General features: G+C 40.1%; 2 protein-coding genes across 2 annotated transcripts in view; one reads left to right on the top strand and one right to left on the bottom strand.

The window, feature by feature from the left end:
- Positions 1-16,511, top strand: part of Ets96b (Ets96B) — a 59,959-nt gene that overhangs the window by 13,455 nt on the left and 29,993 nt on the right. The gene's annotated exons all lie outside the window — the stretch shown is intronic.
- Positions 1,082-3,551, bottom strand: LOC138944938 (E3 ubiquitin-protein ligase MARCHF2). The gene is made up of 6 exons (XM_070316011.1): positions 3,506-3,551; positions 3,091-3,261; positions 2,788-2,947; positions 2,280-2,454; positions 1,751-1,941; positions 1,082-1,470 (listed from the first exon to the last, which is right to left on the bottom strand). The coding sequence occupies exons 1-6, from the start codon at positions 3,549-3,551 to the stop codon at positions 1,305-1,307; spliced, it is 909 nt and encodes a 302-aa protein (XP_070172112.1). The 3' UTR covers positions 1,082-1,304.

Raw genomic sequence — 16,511 nt, 5'->3', positions numbered from 1 at the left:
TCTTTTTATACGATAATATAGTGTGAGACGAGGGCACGTAAATGGTGTTATCACGATGGAATTGCTGTTGATGATTCAAAAGTTCAGTTCGAAAATCTCACGACACGTAGGCGAGTAAAGGGGACTTGTCGATTAATAAATTTAATCTTTAACGGTATTTATAATATTAAAGCATGTATTAGGTGTACAACTTTGCTTCCGCCGTTTTTTTTCCGAAATTCGAGGCTTTATTGTAAAAAACTGGTTATTGCTTGTTGAGTCACTCCCAATGATCGTGCCAATTCTTTTTGACTTTGACTCGAGTCTTCATTAAGTAATGCCTCCAATTCTGCATCTTCGAAAACCTTCTCTCTTCCACCGCTATGCCGCGCTTCGACGTGAAAATCACCGTTCTTGAAGCGTTCAAACCACTCACGACACGTTCTTTCACTAATAGCGGCTTCACCATAAGTATTTGAGAGCATTCGATGAGCCTCAGCCGCAGATTTCTTCATATTGAAGCAGAAAATTAAAACCTCCCGCAAATGACGAGAATTTGGCTCGTAAACTGACATTTTCAATCGAGAATAACTTTATGATGCGGACACAAATCGACTAATGTTTCTATGTTGGTTATGTTGACAGATGCCCAAGTTTATCGCATGACGTCTATGATCTATTTATTTCGACCGCTCCTTACCGCTAAAGCCATCTATAGGAAAACGGCGGAAGCAAAGTTGTACACCTAACATAAATGATAAGAATTGTCGCGTGTGAGTAATTACTTTCGATAAAATAAAAGTGAGATGCGACAGGCTTTTGCATGGCATGAAAGTAACAAAGATTTATTCGGTCGACTGGTTCTTTCCCGCATTCAGCGCGTCAACTTCCACCTTTGTATCCTTCATGTATATGTCGTAAAGATATTTGTCATCTTGTTTACATCCGCGGAAAACGAGTTGGTAATGCTAGACTTTTAATTTAAGAATCTTTTGAAAAAAAAATGGCAGTTTTTCTTTAATAAAAATTGTAAAAGAGGATACAAAGAGTACTTAAACATAATACTAAAAAATTCAGACACACAAATCATGTATCTCCGGAAACATCGGACTGGGCGAATCTTAATTTGGCTCTGATGCGGCGAGCATCGTCTTCGTTACGGGACAATGAGTTTCAATTGAAATGTCGAGTTAATAAAATGCAATTAAATATCGTGCAGCTGTATGAAGGTTCCGACAAAGAGACGCGAGTAGAAATAGAAAATGTTTGTCGCAATTAAATGTCACGAGATTGAGCGTCGATTGTCCGCGTCGAGTACGTGAAAGTCACGCGAACTCCTCGATCTCCTCGATCCTCCATTCGAAATCGTCCATGTCGAAATGATCGCTCGATTGTTCTCGCGGATCGATATTTTCCTCGATGTTGCTATTAGGAATCAAACGAACCACGAAGTTACTTCTCCAATAGCGTCTCCATCGATGACCGTGCAATCTGTTAATAAGAGACAGTATTTGTATAACTTCACTATTAACACCAATGTTTACGCTCGTCCCTCTAACGACGCGGGGCTAGAAATACTCTCTAATCATTTTTTCAATAATCGACATTATCTCTCGAGAAATGCGTACTGTCGTGTGTAGCTCGCCAAACTTTAATAATCACATAATCACGCCTCCTGCGCGTAATATCGTAATAAACTCATTTTCCATTAATGACAGCGTTTTCATCCGCGCACAAATGTGGCGCACGAGCTGATTTGAGCTGAACGTACCTCCCTAACGTAATTATCCATCGCCAATAAGCTATCAACGTCAATAAGCAGGTTGGTAACATGGCGACAATCATCCACGGTATCTCGTAAAAGCCGTTTCGCAGCAATGTCTTCAAGGCCAAGGCGCATATGTAGCAGGAAAAGGCAGCCACAGGCGTCGTCATTGCCAAGTACCCGATATCGAGCAACATCTTGAAAGAGAATATGCATCAAATAACGAAATGAACTGTCGGGATAATTAAAAGTCTAATTATAATAAATACACATTGCGATGTTCCATAAGATCTTGTTGTAGATCAGCTTGTAAGATGATTTCAATTTTATATGATATACGGGCTGTGTATATTGCTATGACGATAATATTCGCGTGTATTCAATATTTTGTGGCTTTACGATATTACTTTCGCGATTTAAAGATGAATAATGCACAATGTTTGATATATTAATAATACTTGTATCGCGCGTATGAAATCCGGTTTCAAGTTTGCATGCGGAATGAAAGAGGAGGATAAAGCATAAATTAACTCACTTGCCGAGTGGCTATTACGGTGTGGAACCATATTACAACGCTTCGAAAAAGGTTGTAACGACGTACCCTCTTGGTCGCGTATCTGTAGCCGCAGAGCTCGCATCTCGTGCGACCGGATTCGGTCAGCCATCTCTCGAGACACTCGGCATGCACTAGAGCCACCGTACCCCGGCATCTGTCGTGTCATTTAGAGAAAATATTACAATGAACGCCGAAAGAAAGATATATTTTTTAAAAATATTTTTCTCGAGATATGAAAAATCATCTTTGAATAACGCATTGATCTCTCCTCCCTCTCTCTCTCTCTCTCTATTCTTGTTATTTTTAATCTTCTAACGTGATTTGTATAATAGATACGTCATCGATTTAAAAAAAATTATGGCTCAAGTTTGTTTTTTTAAATTATAAGTTATATTCGCGTACATGGTTCGAGGTCAGAGATCTCTAAAGCTCTATTAATCTGTTCGTAGAATAATATTTAGCTTTCTATAATAAGCCGAAAACTCACTTGCAGGCCGAGATCAAAGGACCGAGACAGGTCAAGTTTGACGGTGTCGATGTTCGATCAATCTGAATTTGCAAGTCGCACGACGAATGATTTTCCGCGATTGGGGCATGTCCGCCCATGTGACAGATTCTACAAATATCGCCGGAGGCAACGCACGCATCTAAAATTATTTTATCCGCGTATCATAAACAGAATTTTATTTCTTTCGGAATTATTTCATATTAACACGGTTTCAATATTTTATTATGGATTGTAAGGTAATTATTTTTTCTAAAAACAGACAGTTTTTGATATGAAACATACCATCTTTATCTTGTGATTTCGTATCGGGAGATCTCTCATTTTTTTCATCTGTTTCGGAATTAGATTCCGCGATATCAAATGTACGTTTCGTTTTGAGTATTTCTCGAATCTCTTCATTGATGGAATTTCTCGAGTTTACTTTTACGACAGTTTTATCAAGTTCGTTTCCCGCTAACAGTTATCAAAATGCAATATATAATACTGCATCAAAATGCAGTATATCAAGTATTAGGTGTAATTTTTATTTTGAAAAAGGAGGCCTTGATATAAGTTTTATAAAACGCAAATTTCGAAAAAATTCTCTAATAAAATAAATTAAAGTTACTCTTTAAAATAAATTCAGATTGTACGTTAATCTAAATGTATTAACCTTGAAAATGTCAGACGTTTGTTCGATAAAAAGAGTGACGCTAACCTATGTCGTTGCCATTTTCATATTCTTCATCCTCGACGTGTGACATTAAAAATGTTTTGCGCGCATTTTGGTGTACGCGCTTCGAAATAAAATTAAAAATTTTTCTTCAAGACCTACCAGCGATCTCCCCGCGATAGACAGATGCGTCTCATCTGTCAATGTTATCAAGTCATATCGGCGTAATCGATTCTTTCTCAAGCAATCGATTGCTAAATCAAATCAATTACGTCGGATGCCAACTTTATAAATGTATGAATAAATTAAATTTTACTTGATTATAATATTACGAGTTTCTCGAAAGCGCTAGGGGCAATAAAATTCTGCAAATTTGTAAGCAGTTGCCACGTTAAGCACGCAAAAGATGTATAGCGATGATGGTGAGCTTTCGTGTTCGAGACGATACGAAATTTCATGGTAGCCGGTTTTATCCATGAAAACAACAGCGTGCACGTAACTATCACGGAGGGAAGACAAGGTGCGCTTGCATTCTTATCAGACGTTTTTATCATCTCTCATTCCTTGCAACCGCAACGAAACGACTTATCTTTTCGCACGCCATTCACACGCGAGATTAAATGTTGCCGAATACACTTTGCGTTTATCATTTTTTATACGTGTCAATTTTTTTTTGTACCCGCGGAATGTCCAGCGCGATAGTTGAGTAGCGCGATAAAATAATCTTATTTCTAATAACGAGATTCACTCTGTTCTTTTGGACGAAGCAAGCGCGAAGTTGTATGGTATCACGATGATAACTCTTCTTGACTGCAGCAGTTATTTTGATATAGCTGCAAACATCGATTAAATCGAGATAAATTGAAACGCCCGATATAAGACGTAAGAGACGTGGAAGCTTATTAATGATTTAGGGCCCTTCTCAGCTCACTGGGAATTTTCTCCGCCGGAAATACGCGTATCCGATCCACGACGTTATATCCACGGGAAGCCTGATCAGTCACAACCATCGTTTCGTTCGCCCAACGAAACCGAATCCCGTGTTTTTGGCCGCGGACACGTTCGTCGTGGGCGGAGATTTCGACGCCGGCCGAGAGAGTGGACCGACGGATTATTCTTTTTTTAATACTTCCGCGGTCGCGCTCGCACGCACGCGGGGTATTTCGGAATCGGTTTCCGGTACCACGCGAAATATAAATCCGGCCTGTATGCGCGTCACCGGGGGGGGGGGGGGGGACTGGACTGGTTATTATTAGCGGCAAGTCGGCCACTTTTCGGAACCTGCGTTTTGCGGATATCCGTTGACCTGGCGAATTAAGAGTGATCTCTCGCGCTACTCTACCTGGCCCACTCTCGTAAAAGAATGGTCAGTAAAGAGAGGGGGGACATCGTATCTTGTATCTCGGAGAGATTCAGTAAATCCTTTAACTTAAATATATTCCTATCGGCGATAATTTTAGCACTGCGGAATTAGATTTATCACCGGAAATACCGAAATACGATGTATTGAAAGTGCGACAAGTTATTTAATAACCTGTTAATTATTTAATAGAATTATTTAATATGTATGTATGTCTTTATTGACTCTCCCCAATGGGGTTGTAATTTTATACTCTTATACTTTACTAATTTCCAAATATATTTCATTTTCTTACATTTCAGCTCTTACAACTAACGCTCCTACACCTACCTAACCTAACGCTTTACACAACGCTTTACTAATTTACTATACCGCTTTCCTTTCCCCTCTCTCTTGCTCTTCACCTTTGCTCCTCACGCTCCCTTTCCTCCTTCATCCTTATGCTCTTATCTCTAACACTTCTACACACACATAGCTTTCCTATCTTTTCTCTTTTCTCTTTTCGCTCTTCTCCCTTGTTCCTAACTCCTAACCCTCTTTTTGTCTCCTTCCTATTCCCTCCTTTTTATCCTTCTTTCCTTCTCTGTCATTCCTCCTTCTCTTCTATAAAGAGGTATATGGTGGGTGGTGGGATGAGATCCGAGCGGAATCGAACCTGGGACGTGGCACTTGTCAGCCCGCGACTTAACGCTCTAAGCCACCCATCGCCCCAATTATTTATTATGTTTGATATATATATATTATTGGGCAGATTATGAGAATATCGAGATTATTAAAAATACGTATCAAGAGTGCCGATCGAGCGGATTGAATGGATCTCGGACGATGCTCGTCTCGAAGGAAATCGAAAACGTTGGTGACGAGATAGCGGTTGGCAGGTGCCAAGTCTATCCCGTTTATTTCTTCCGTTAATTTCCACTTCTCTCTCTTTCTTCCTCGTCGCTCTATCGCTCCGTCTCTCTCGCGTACGCGGAGGAAACGTCAAGTCCGTGGAGCCGCTTCTCCATGGCTGCTATTTCTGCCAGGTGGCCGATGCCCGAGTCTAACCCGACCGTCCGTCCGCCATTTTCCCACTCGACGTTTTTGGTTCAAGATTAATTAAATGCGTCTGGAAATAGTTGCGGTCGTCAGAGGGTCCGCGAAAGGGGCGCGGAAACGAAGGGGGAAGCAGGCGAAGGGGGGGGTCCACAGCAGTAGTGGACTCCACGCACGGTTGGATATCCGCGGCGCGCGATGTTAATCTTCTCTCCTGCCAGGAGCAACGAGAGCAAATAATTTACTTAGGTCGCGATCGGGACCTCTCGTGAGAAATTCCATCGTACATTTTTATGTTTTATTTAGCTACGGTAATTTATTATCAATTATCTGTCGCTTGAATCTAAAGGAGGCAATTTATAGAAAGGCTATGTTTTAAATGTAAATCTCCTTGAAAATTTACGATGGAAATATTATAGAGGTAAGCGCTTAAAAAATTCCAGATACAATGGCTAAGAAATATTCATCTTACTTACGAAATATTAATCTTATCACATATCATAATTCAGTATTGAATATGATATTTTTATACGCATTGATCGAATTTAATGTCTCCGTCTTCGTGATCGCGTATTTCGAAGTCGCAACAGCGGTTTGAGGATAGGCGCGAGTGTCGCAGAGTGAAAGTGATGGGAGGTGGGGGTGGGGGGGGAGGGGGCGCTCTCGGATGCTGGGTCAAACTGAATGGATCTGGAGACTCATTCATAATCGATACACTCGCGTGATTCCAACCTAGTGCCAACGAGAATTCATTGAGCTATACGAGATATTCCAGAAACCTTAACCTCTCGAACGTGCACAAGTATCAATCCGTCTCCACGGTCCGCACGTTACTAAATCGTGTCGTCTTATTGCAAGAGTTTCTACAATTTCCTAGGGAGAAATAAAAGTCTTTTTATGATCTTTTATACGAACGTTATATCGGAACACATATCTATTTTTTCTCTTAATCTTCAAATTTGACGCTCGTATCGAGCGCAAGCGTTCGGACATCAATGACATTTGCGAATCGAGAAGCGCACGTGTTTCAAAGAGAGAAAGAGCGGTGTTAGGGCTCAGAAACAAGCTAAAGATAGCAACCGAGGGGTCACTTCGCGATTTCTTTCCACTTTCTCGCTCCTTCCCTCTTTCTTTCAAGATCGCAATTTATAGAAGCACTCGGCACCTGTCACCTTTCCGCGGTTCCCCGAGGACGCGCGCATTCTGCCTCCCCACCCTGATCCCAGGAATAGCCGACGTGTCCGATGGAAAAGAAACAAGCGAAAGGAGCAGAAAGAAGAATATCTTGAGACATTTCGTCCGTGTCGTTCGCGGTTTCAAAAACAAGGCGCGATTGAAGCAGCGGGATCTCCCAGAGAAACTGTAAGAAAGCCTCGTCTTCCATCGACCGTGTTATTTTGAACAGATATTGTCGAGGATTTTACGAGAGACAGAGGCTAGAAAGATAGAAGAATTTTTATAATTAACATAATTTAAGGACATCTCGACATATATTGATAGAAAAATAATAATTCTGAATTAATTGATTATTATTTTATAAACTGAATATTATCTATGGATTTTTCAATTTCTTTATTAGGTGTACAACTTTGCTTCCGTCGTTTTCCTATAGATGGCTTTAGCGGTAAGTAGTGGTCGAAATAAATAGATCATAGACGTTATGCGATAAACTTGGGCATCTGTCAACATAACCAACATAGGAACATTAGTCGATTTGTATCTGCATCATAAAGTTATTCTCGATTGAAAATGTCAGTTTACGAGCCAAATTCTCGTCATTTGCGGGAGGTTTTAATTTTCTGCTTCAATATGAAGAAATCTGCGGCTGAGGCTCATCGAATGCTCTCAAATACTTATGGTGAAGCCGCTATTAGTGAAAGAACGTGTCGTGAGTGGTTTGAACGCTTCAAGAACGGTGATTTTCACGTCGAAGACCGGCATAGCGGTGGAAGAGAGAAGGTTTTCGAAGATGCAGAATTGGAAGCATTACTTAATGAAGACTCGAGTCAAAGTCAAAAAGAATTGGCACGATCATTGGGAGTGACTCAACAAGCAATTTACAATAAAGCCTCGAGTTTCGGAAAAAAACCGGCGGAAGCAAAGTTGTACACTTAATATTTTAAATATGCAAAGGATTAATCGTATAAAATATAAATAAGATCATTCGCATTGTCGTAATAAAAATATTGCCCCAGTAATTATCGGTTTTCAAGAGTTCGCAGTATCGCTAAATTAGAAAAGTCTCGAGAGAGATCTCTTCCACATGTCGGAATGTGTCTCTAAACTACTTTACTTTCTTAATTAAAAAAAAAAAAAAACTTATTTAAAATTGAAAACTCGTGACCGCGAATTTAAGGCAACCGGAAATTAAAGGTCTAGTCTACGTTTTTCCGCAGGCGCGAGCATCGGACATACCGGTCATAACGCGTGTTACATTACACGTATACGCGTACGCCGGTTCCTGGTTACACGACAACACTCGTTAGTACACGGAACAGCGAGCGGGAGCGTTCACAGGAAGCGGCACCTCCGCGTGACTCGCACGGGCCCTTTAAGTATTAACGACGGCGCTCGCTCTACGTGATCCTCGTGTTTACAACGCGATCGTCGCGTCCGTTTGACAATCGGCCGGCTTGAATTATAACGCGCCTACGATGCGATCGGGAGGGATATCGCAGATACGATAGATCCGCATCTCGTAGGAAGCGAGACCGCCCGCTGGGGCGGCCCGTCGAGTCCGGGCTATAAAACGGACGTATAATAGCTCGGAATCACCGAATTTGTAAGAATGAGCCGTAAATCAATTTAAAAGTTATTGCGCGCTATCGAATTAATAAGATGGGAGCAAGCTTTTGACTCTTGTAAAAAATAAAAAAAAAAGTCTCGCGTCACTCTTTCTCTCTCTCCCCTTATTTGTCGAAGGTCGCCGCAAAACGAGATTTGTCGCTTTCCTTGACGCATGCCGCCACGTACGCGAGAAAAAGGAAAGGGAATCAAAGGCAGACACGCCCGTCGATCGGCGCGATTCCTCTTGGGAGCGTCTCGGATTATTCGCGAGCCTGATGGCGAACACATCGTGTCTGGTGGACAAATGCCACCCTCGCGCCGTTTACGCGTCGAAAGCAAACACAGACGGCAAAAAGGCCATCTCGCTCGTAAAGGGCGAGGCGTTTCTGTACCGTCGCCCTGTTTCGTCGCCGTCTCGCCCATCGCGAAAGAGAATCGTTGCTGCTGCAACGCTGACCGTGCTGCACTTACGTAAGCCGCGCGTTTGGACTGTTTACCTTGGCGTTCGGAGCGATGCTCGCGCGCAATTATTTTCTAATTACCTCACCCGTTATACGGTCGTTATTCCTTACGCTTGTACTTCATAACCATAACCTACCATAAACTCCACGATCTTATTGCAATAATTGCTGCAATTATAGTAACGCGATTCGTTCATTAAAAAAATTGATAAAATTGAGAAATATTCGCGCGCGAAAGAGATCTTCCTGAAGATTAATGTTACGAATGTCGTAAATTAATGTCGGTAAAATTCGTTTGGGAAGTGTAGTAATTAAGATACCTATATTCGTCGATAGATATTATAATTGAAAACGGTGGTTTTGGATTCTCTCTCTCTCTCTCTCTCGGCGTTCCTGTAAAAACAATCGTCTCGCTATCGTCTCGTAACCCCGATTCGCCGCGGTTTCGTCGCGTAACGTTTTGGAGCGATACACGATGGAGCGACACAATCCTATTTTTGCGAGTGCACCAGACAGTTGGACGTCTCCTCCGGCGATTCTATTTGCGGTATCATAGCGCATACAAACGCGACGAGACGTTAAATACACACACACACACACACGGGCGTGCGGGCATTATTAGCGCGACGTCTGTTGTTCGCGTTCGCGAGACTTAATATAAGAGGGATACCGGTTTTGCAATTGTCGCTCTTCCAGCGAGGATTTTATTTATATCGGGCATCGAGCCCTTTTCTCTGATCGAGAAGAAACGAGGAATCATACCCCGAAAGGGATGACGATTATTTTAATTTCTGCATTATAACAATCGATTTGAAAATAAATATATGAAGCTTTCAAAGAAAGGAGAACGAGAAATATTGTCTCTTAATTAATCTTAAAAAGTGGAGTCTAAAGTTTTACCGAGTTTTCTTTTTATTTGGAATATCTTGTGGAATCTGCCGGTTCCCCTTATGTTCTCATGTCTAGTAACGCTAGGTTCTCTTCTATCGCCTGTGTTTCTATACGCGTACTCACAATGTGACGTTTTATCGGCATTGCAATATAGTTTTGTTGCGAGCGCGTCCATCGCATTTACAGATGCTGGATGAGAACCGACTTTCAAGAGACAGTCGTCTAGCTTAGTTGTGTTCGATATATATTGTACACGAAATAATTAAACTCCATGTTGGAAATTATTTATCTCATAAATGGAGGATTATTTTTTATTTGGTTAAATTTATATATAATTAATTCTACTCATTGTTTTTTTGTACCGTCGACGGTAAGCAATCCAAAGACATCAGAGAGAATCCTATCCGTCCGTTTATCTAAACTGCAGGCTCGGGAGAAGGAATCTCTCTAATGGCAGGGAGGTTCCCGTGTCGTTACACGAGTCCCACTTAATGAGACACATTACGTTAATAAAAATTAATTTTATTATCTTTCTGATTGAAAAGATTCATCTCGTCGCATTATACGATACAACCTCCGCTTAACGGCCACAAAGTCCAACGCTCGCGTAAAAGGATGCGTCGCAGGAGCGCAACGCGTCCGCTCCCTAGCATTAAATCTAATGGCCGTAATAAAGGGTTCCCTATAGACGCGGATAGTTTGTCGTAACATGAAAATTCCTCCTCCGCGCGTAATTATGTATCCTCCCGGCTTCTTTCCGAGCTACCGGTGTCTTATAATACTCGTAGGGGCTGTCACAGAAAGAGGAATCGCGTACCGATGAATAGCCTCGTCTCTTCGCCGATGGGGAACTTCTTTCTCTATATATTTTTTTCCCTCTCCTGCCTTCGACGAAGATAACGAAGATATCGCTTGTGTCATCTTTCGTGACGCGACTCGCGTTTTACACGCTGGATCATCACGCGAGAGAGCCGCCGCCACAGTCATATCTTCTCGCGCGATGATGCGATCTTGGATTTAACGGTCGTTTTTACAAAAAATCAAAGAGCGCACCGCTCTTCGTCACGCTGTTCATATTTCTCCTCCGAGCGACAGAGATCCGCTTTTGCGCCTCTCGAATTCCATTCCATTCTACCCGTCCACTGTTCTCTCCGCTTCACCGTTTTCGTTCTTTGAGCACGAAGGCGGAGAAGAGAGAGAGAGAGAGAGAGAGATCGGCCGCGAGAAGAGCTCCAAGAGGAACGATACGAGTTGAGTAGTTGCTTTGTATTTTGAATTTAAAGCCTTTCCGAAAGCCGGTGCGAGAACGGCGCTCGTCTCGCGATCTTGCATTTGTGTCGGGTTAAATTACGGTATCTATTCCGTTTCTAACGAGCATAAAACGAGAGATTTCTTTCGCGCGGTTCGCAAAAACAATAACTAGTTAACTTAGATTTTACGCATTTTTTTTTTTTTAACAAGATTAAAGAGAAATTCTATGCTCGTTATAACGCGTTGATTTTTTTCGTAAGATATTTCAGAGGGATACAACATTTTAAAATAACCACAAAATATAATACTTTTTTCTTTTGAAAAGAATTTTTTTTTTTTTTTTTTTTTTTTTTTTTTTCAAATATTTTGAGATATATAAAATTGTAAAATATATAAATGTTTTAAAAAGATATTTTAAACATATAATCTTTTTGCCAAAAAAAATAGCATTAAAACTTTTAATGTCTTCCTCTGTACAATCAAATTTTTTTATTTTTGGGGGGAAATTATTTATCTAAATCTTATCATTTTTTTTTTTTAATTTGTTCGGAAATATGGTTTGTGTCATATATGATCAATTAAAATAAATGAAAATTAAAAGCTACGAACGTCAATTAAATTGTCAAAAAGTCAACTTATTTAAATTATAATTTAAATACAGAAAAAGTCATTTTATAGAAAAGAAAACATTGATGAAAACGTAGCGAAACATCAAAACAAAAAGAAAAAGAAATTATTTGGAATATATTAATTTAGCTGAAATTAGATTGAAAATAAGAAACATATGCATAAATATATCATTTTATCATACATAATTTTTTTTTTTTTTTTACAACAGCATCTACGTTCTTAAAATATTGCCAATACCATCTCTCTATAGTTTGCATCATATTCCGCACGCGTGTTTCGAGATCGGCGTACATCGGCCAACAAGGGGTTGGTCGCGCATTAACCGGTCTAAATTCGCATCCGCGTAAATCATCATGCTCACGCACGTGCGTGCCCGCGGCCACGCGCCGCGGTTACTTTTTTTTTTTTCGTAGAAAAGAAAAAAATTTTCTTCTTATGCGAGAGATCTTTCAACATTCTGGCTTTTGCTATTCGGTCGAGCTTATTTAATTAACGATCGAACGATGATTAATATTCAATAGTTGTCGGCGGCGATAATAGTTGCGATAATAACGCAAGAGTAATGCGTAATGATCGGCTTTTACTACAAGCATACAGATGCACATCGTGGAGAAACGCCGCGGATAAGCGTGGAGAAAAACCGTGAAAAAGGATGAAAAGTCCAGGTCGAGGAGCTCTCATGCGCGACGCTTAAGCACAGCCGGTTGTGGCACGTGAGCGGTCGGGTGCTCGCACGCACGTGCGTGAGCGCGATGATTTACACGGTACGCGGATTTAGAATATACCATCGGGCGCGTGTGAGTGAGTGGGTAAGCGCGTCCGTGCGCACATGACATTTTGTGAAGCGCGTTAAAAATAACGCTTGCAGGCGTAATAAAGAAAAGCTCATTATGTAATATACACTCGATTAAGTAAGACAGCTAAAATAGCGAGACTTTATTTAGCTTGAAACACCGTTCAGATCACGATATTGTCGCGTCTTTGATACAAGAAATTATAGATTAGAAATTCTAGGATATTTAGGACATGTTGGAGATCGATACGCGACAATTTTGCTTAAAGAATCGAACATCTTTTACGTGGAAGGGAAGATATAACTTTGTATTATTGTAGCGTAATTCTGTGAAAGATACGATCGCTTTCCGATAAAAAATGATTGTATAAATCTCGATGTAGAATCTAACAATAAATAATAATTATCAAAGGATTCATGTCTCGCGACCGGAAAATCCGGTCCGCCTTTTTCTCCGAACGCATTCCTCCGATCGCCCCGTAATTATCTATAAAAAGCATACTTTTTCCTTGAGCGAGATCCCTTTCGTTACTTGGAAAGAGGAAGCGACGTTAATGTCGCGCGACCCGTTCGCTAGACGACGGAGGACCTTGCGAGCGTCGTCTGCCCTTCGCATTTGAATTTAAAAGTGGTTTGGTTCCAAGAAAAAGAGACAGTGCGCGGGGTTTTGCCGGTGCACTCTCACATGTTGATCATTTCGCCTTTTTATCTAGCAGGAATATTATTATCGGAACCTTCGAAGTAACGTCTTTGATGCTAGGTATTTAATTATTATTATGATGACGTAATTTTTTCTGTATACAACCCATACAGCACCGCAAGATTGCAACAACATTGCAGCAACATTTTTCTGCAAAATTGCAACATTGCAGAAACATTACGAAATGTTGCTGCAACGTTGTTATGATATTGCAGCAACAGTAAAATGTCCGCCTACAGAAATATTGCAATATAATATTGCAGCAACATAGCAATATAGTATATATGCAATAATGCTTTATGTATATTTATCGACATAATATCTTTAACATATGAAAAAAATAATAAGAAATTAGGCATATAAGAATCAGGATTTAGTGTGTATATAGATTTTCTGTATTATAATAATAACGAAATTATAAATTGCAAACTTTTCGATACACATTCGACTTTCTTCAGTTACAAAGACTATCTAAGAGAAATAAGAAAAAACTCAATTTGCAATTTTGTAAATTCACAATCTCTTTGTATCCGAAATATTCAGATATGCAAAAAGATTGTGGTGGATTTACGCATACAAGTTTTTTCACATCTCTCTTGTCTTCATATAATCTCAAAATTTATTTATTAAAATCTGAAGTATCTTGCATATTAAAAAATTATTATCAAATTTTTGATTTTATATAAGAATGAAAACCTGTGTTGGGGTTATATCATACAATTTAAGCTAAAATAGTTATTATATCTTTAATCTTAGTCGCTCTTTGTAAACTGTATATAATCATCGTGACTAAAAATTAAATGCGGAATAGATAGCGCAATATGCGCCGCATAGCGGTAAACGAATGAACTAGCGATTATCGAATACTTTCTTTGGAATATTTTTGGAATGTTGCTGTAACATTACTAAAGTTATATTGTAAAATAATGTCTTTGTAATATTTCTGCAACATTCAACTACAATATGCAATATTGCAATATTGCAGCAATGTTGTTGCAAGCTTTAGTGCTATATGGGCAATATTTATAATCTTTGCATCTGAAATTCTAACAATACGACGAGGCTCGCCTGTTGAATATTAAATTGTGACCATTTTTCACGCATTAATTTAGATGGAAAAACGATTATAAACGATACGCGCACAAACGCGTCCAAGTAAGTAAATAACATACACTCTAGGTGCGAAGCGATATTTCGGCGCGTAAGGTCGTCGTTCTCCGCGCGAGCTATTCTCTTCCACGTATCGCCGTGCTCGTTTTGCCCACGGCGGCCAGAGCATAATGAGGCAGGCGAGAATAGTCCTTGGAAAATGAGGCGAGAGTCGCTTCGGGAAATGAGCCTCCGAGAGAGAGATGACTGACAAACGTCGCTAATGAGAGAGCGTGCGTGTGCGTTCCGTATTTTCCGCCTTCCCGTGAACGCGAATCTTTGAAAGCTTGGTTAACGACGTAGATCTTGCGCTTCCAAATTCCTCGAGTCATGTGACTCCTTCGTCGTTCTTTTTTTCCCACAAGGAAGCGAGACGACTTTTCAAAGCTTTTTACTTTTTTTCCTCGGAAAAATTGTCCGGACGGTAGTAGAAAATATACGAACAGCCTCCTTCCATCGACCGGTAATGGATGTCATTTAGAAATCACGAGAATAAAAAGACTCCACCTTGATCTCTCTGTGAGATATAAAAAAAGAAGTTCGTACGACTCTCTTTTAGACCGCTTCGACGTTACCGACGAATCCTCAAAGAACGAGAGGAGACGTTCGTTTGCGGTATATCGTTTTCTCCGAATAATATTCTCTTTCCCTTTACGTCGCGCCGATTCGCGCGAATGTTTGATCTCGCTGAAAATAAGGAAGCAACGAACGCTCCGTTTCTGCTTGATGTTTGCTCGGCTAAAGTCTTTGCGGTCGATGCAGTATTTAAATCTAGTGCGCAGTCCAAGTTTATCGAAAGCAAAATTTCATTGTTTACGAAAAGAATAAAGTGAATTATTAAATTTATCAAAATACATAATTATAAATCGTACAGGCATCTAGTGATGAAAGTTGTATATACTGATATTTATCGGTACAAGAGGATCACTTCCAAGCTACCCTGTAGATAAGGGAAACACAAGCTACAAAGTTGTACGATGCATTATAGCGGCGATAGATGGCTACAACAACCTGTCACACAGATAAAAGTATGTCATCTGAGACCACGTGTTCATGAATCATTTCGCGTGTACGACAAACAAAAATTCAGGCAATCTATAATAAAATTGAAAAATTACCATTGTTTCGATATTTTTTGTTAAAAAATGCATACTTTCCGTGATATTTGTAAAAATGTAGGAAAGTTTTTGTTCAGAAATAAATTATCTTTCAAATGAGGTCAAAATGATTGTAGTTTGCTCTATAGGTTTTGAAATAAACCAATTAATAACCAATTTCAAATGTACCGAAAAATATTTTTTTCGGCTATTGACGGTTATTCGAAAACCTATGGAACGAACTACAATAACTTTGATCTCATTTGAAAGATAATTTAATTCTCTACAACTTTTGATTCGGTACTTTTTGTTAAAAGACACACAATTTTCCCGATATTTGTAAAAATGTATAAAATAACCGTGATTTTTTAGAAGTTTTTGAGCGCTAATTTTTTAAGGGAAGCATTTTTCGACCCATGTTTATAGGAAACTTTTTGTTCAAAATTAAATTATCTTTCAAATGAGATCAAAAGGAATGTAGTACGCTCCATAAATTTTGAATGTGATAAAGAGAGAGGATTGCAGAATTATTTTTAACCGTACTTGAGTCTCTGACATTTAACGTTCAACGTGACGCGCATTTGCATGTACAATTATGCAATTATAACTTTCATCGCTCGCGCGAAGGTCGCTTCGCTTGGATCCGATTAATCGGCCGACAGGCGTTAAGCTCGGCCCTGGAATAATTCATGCATCCTTAGGTCGCGGCAACGATGCCGGCATAGGTAAAATCACAGCGCCAATCTGGCGCCCAGTCATCGGCAGGAGGTGTCAGATTGATCCACTCCACGGTGCATACCAATCGATGCATCGTTCACTCGTAGAATAGGAACTCGGGAACGCGCGTTAGTCTTTGTCTATCCCCGTAGGTTCGTTCAACCTCCGATTTGCATATCG

This window comes from Polyergus mexicanus, unplaced genomic scaffold, assembly GCF_030449975.1.
Source record: "Polyergus mexicanus isolate NDT 795.1 unplaced genomic scaffold, iyPolMexi1.0 SCAF_3, whole genome shotgun sequence".
NCBI lineage: Eukaryota > Metazoa > Arthropoda > Insecta > Hymenoptera > Formicidae > Polyergus > Polyergus mexicanus.
This window is presented reverse-complemented; position numbering and strand designations above follow the sequence as displayed.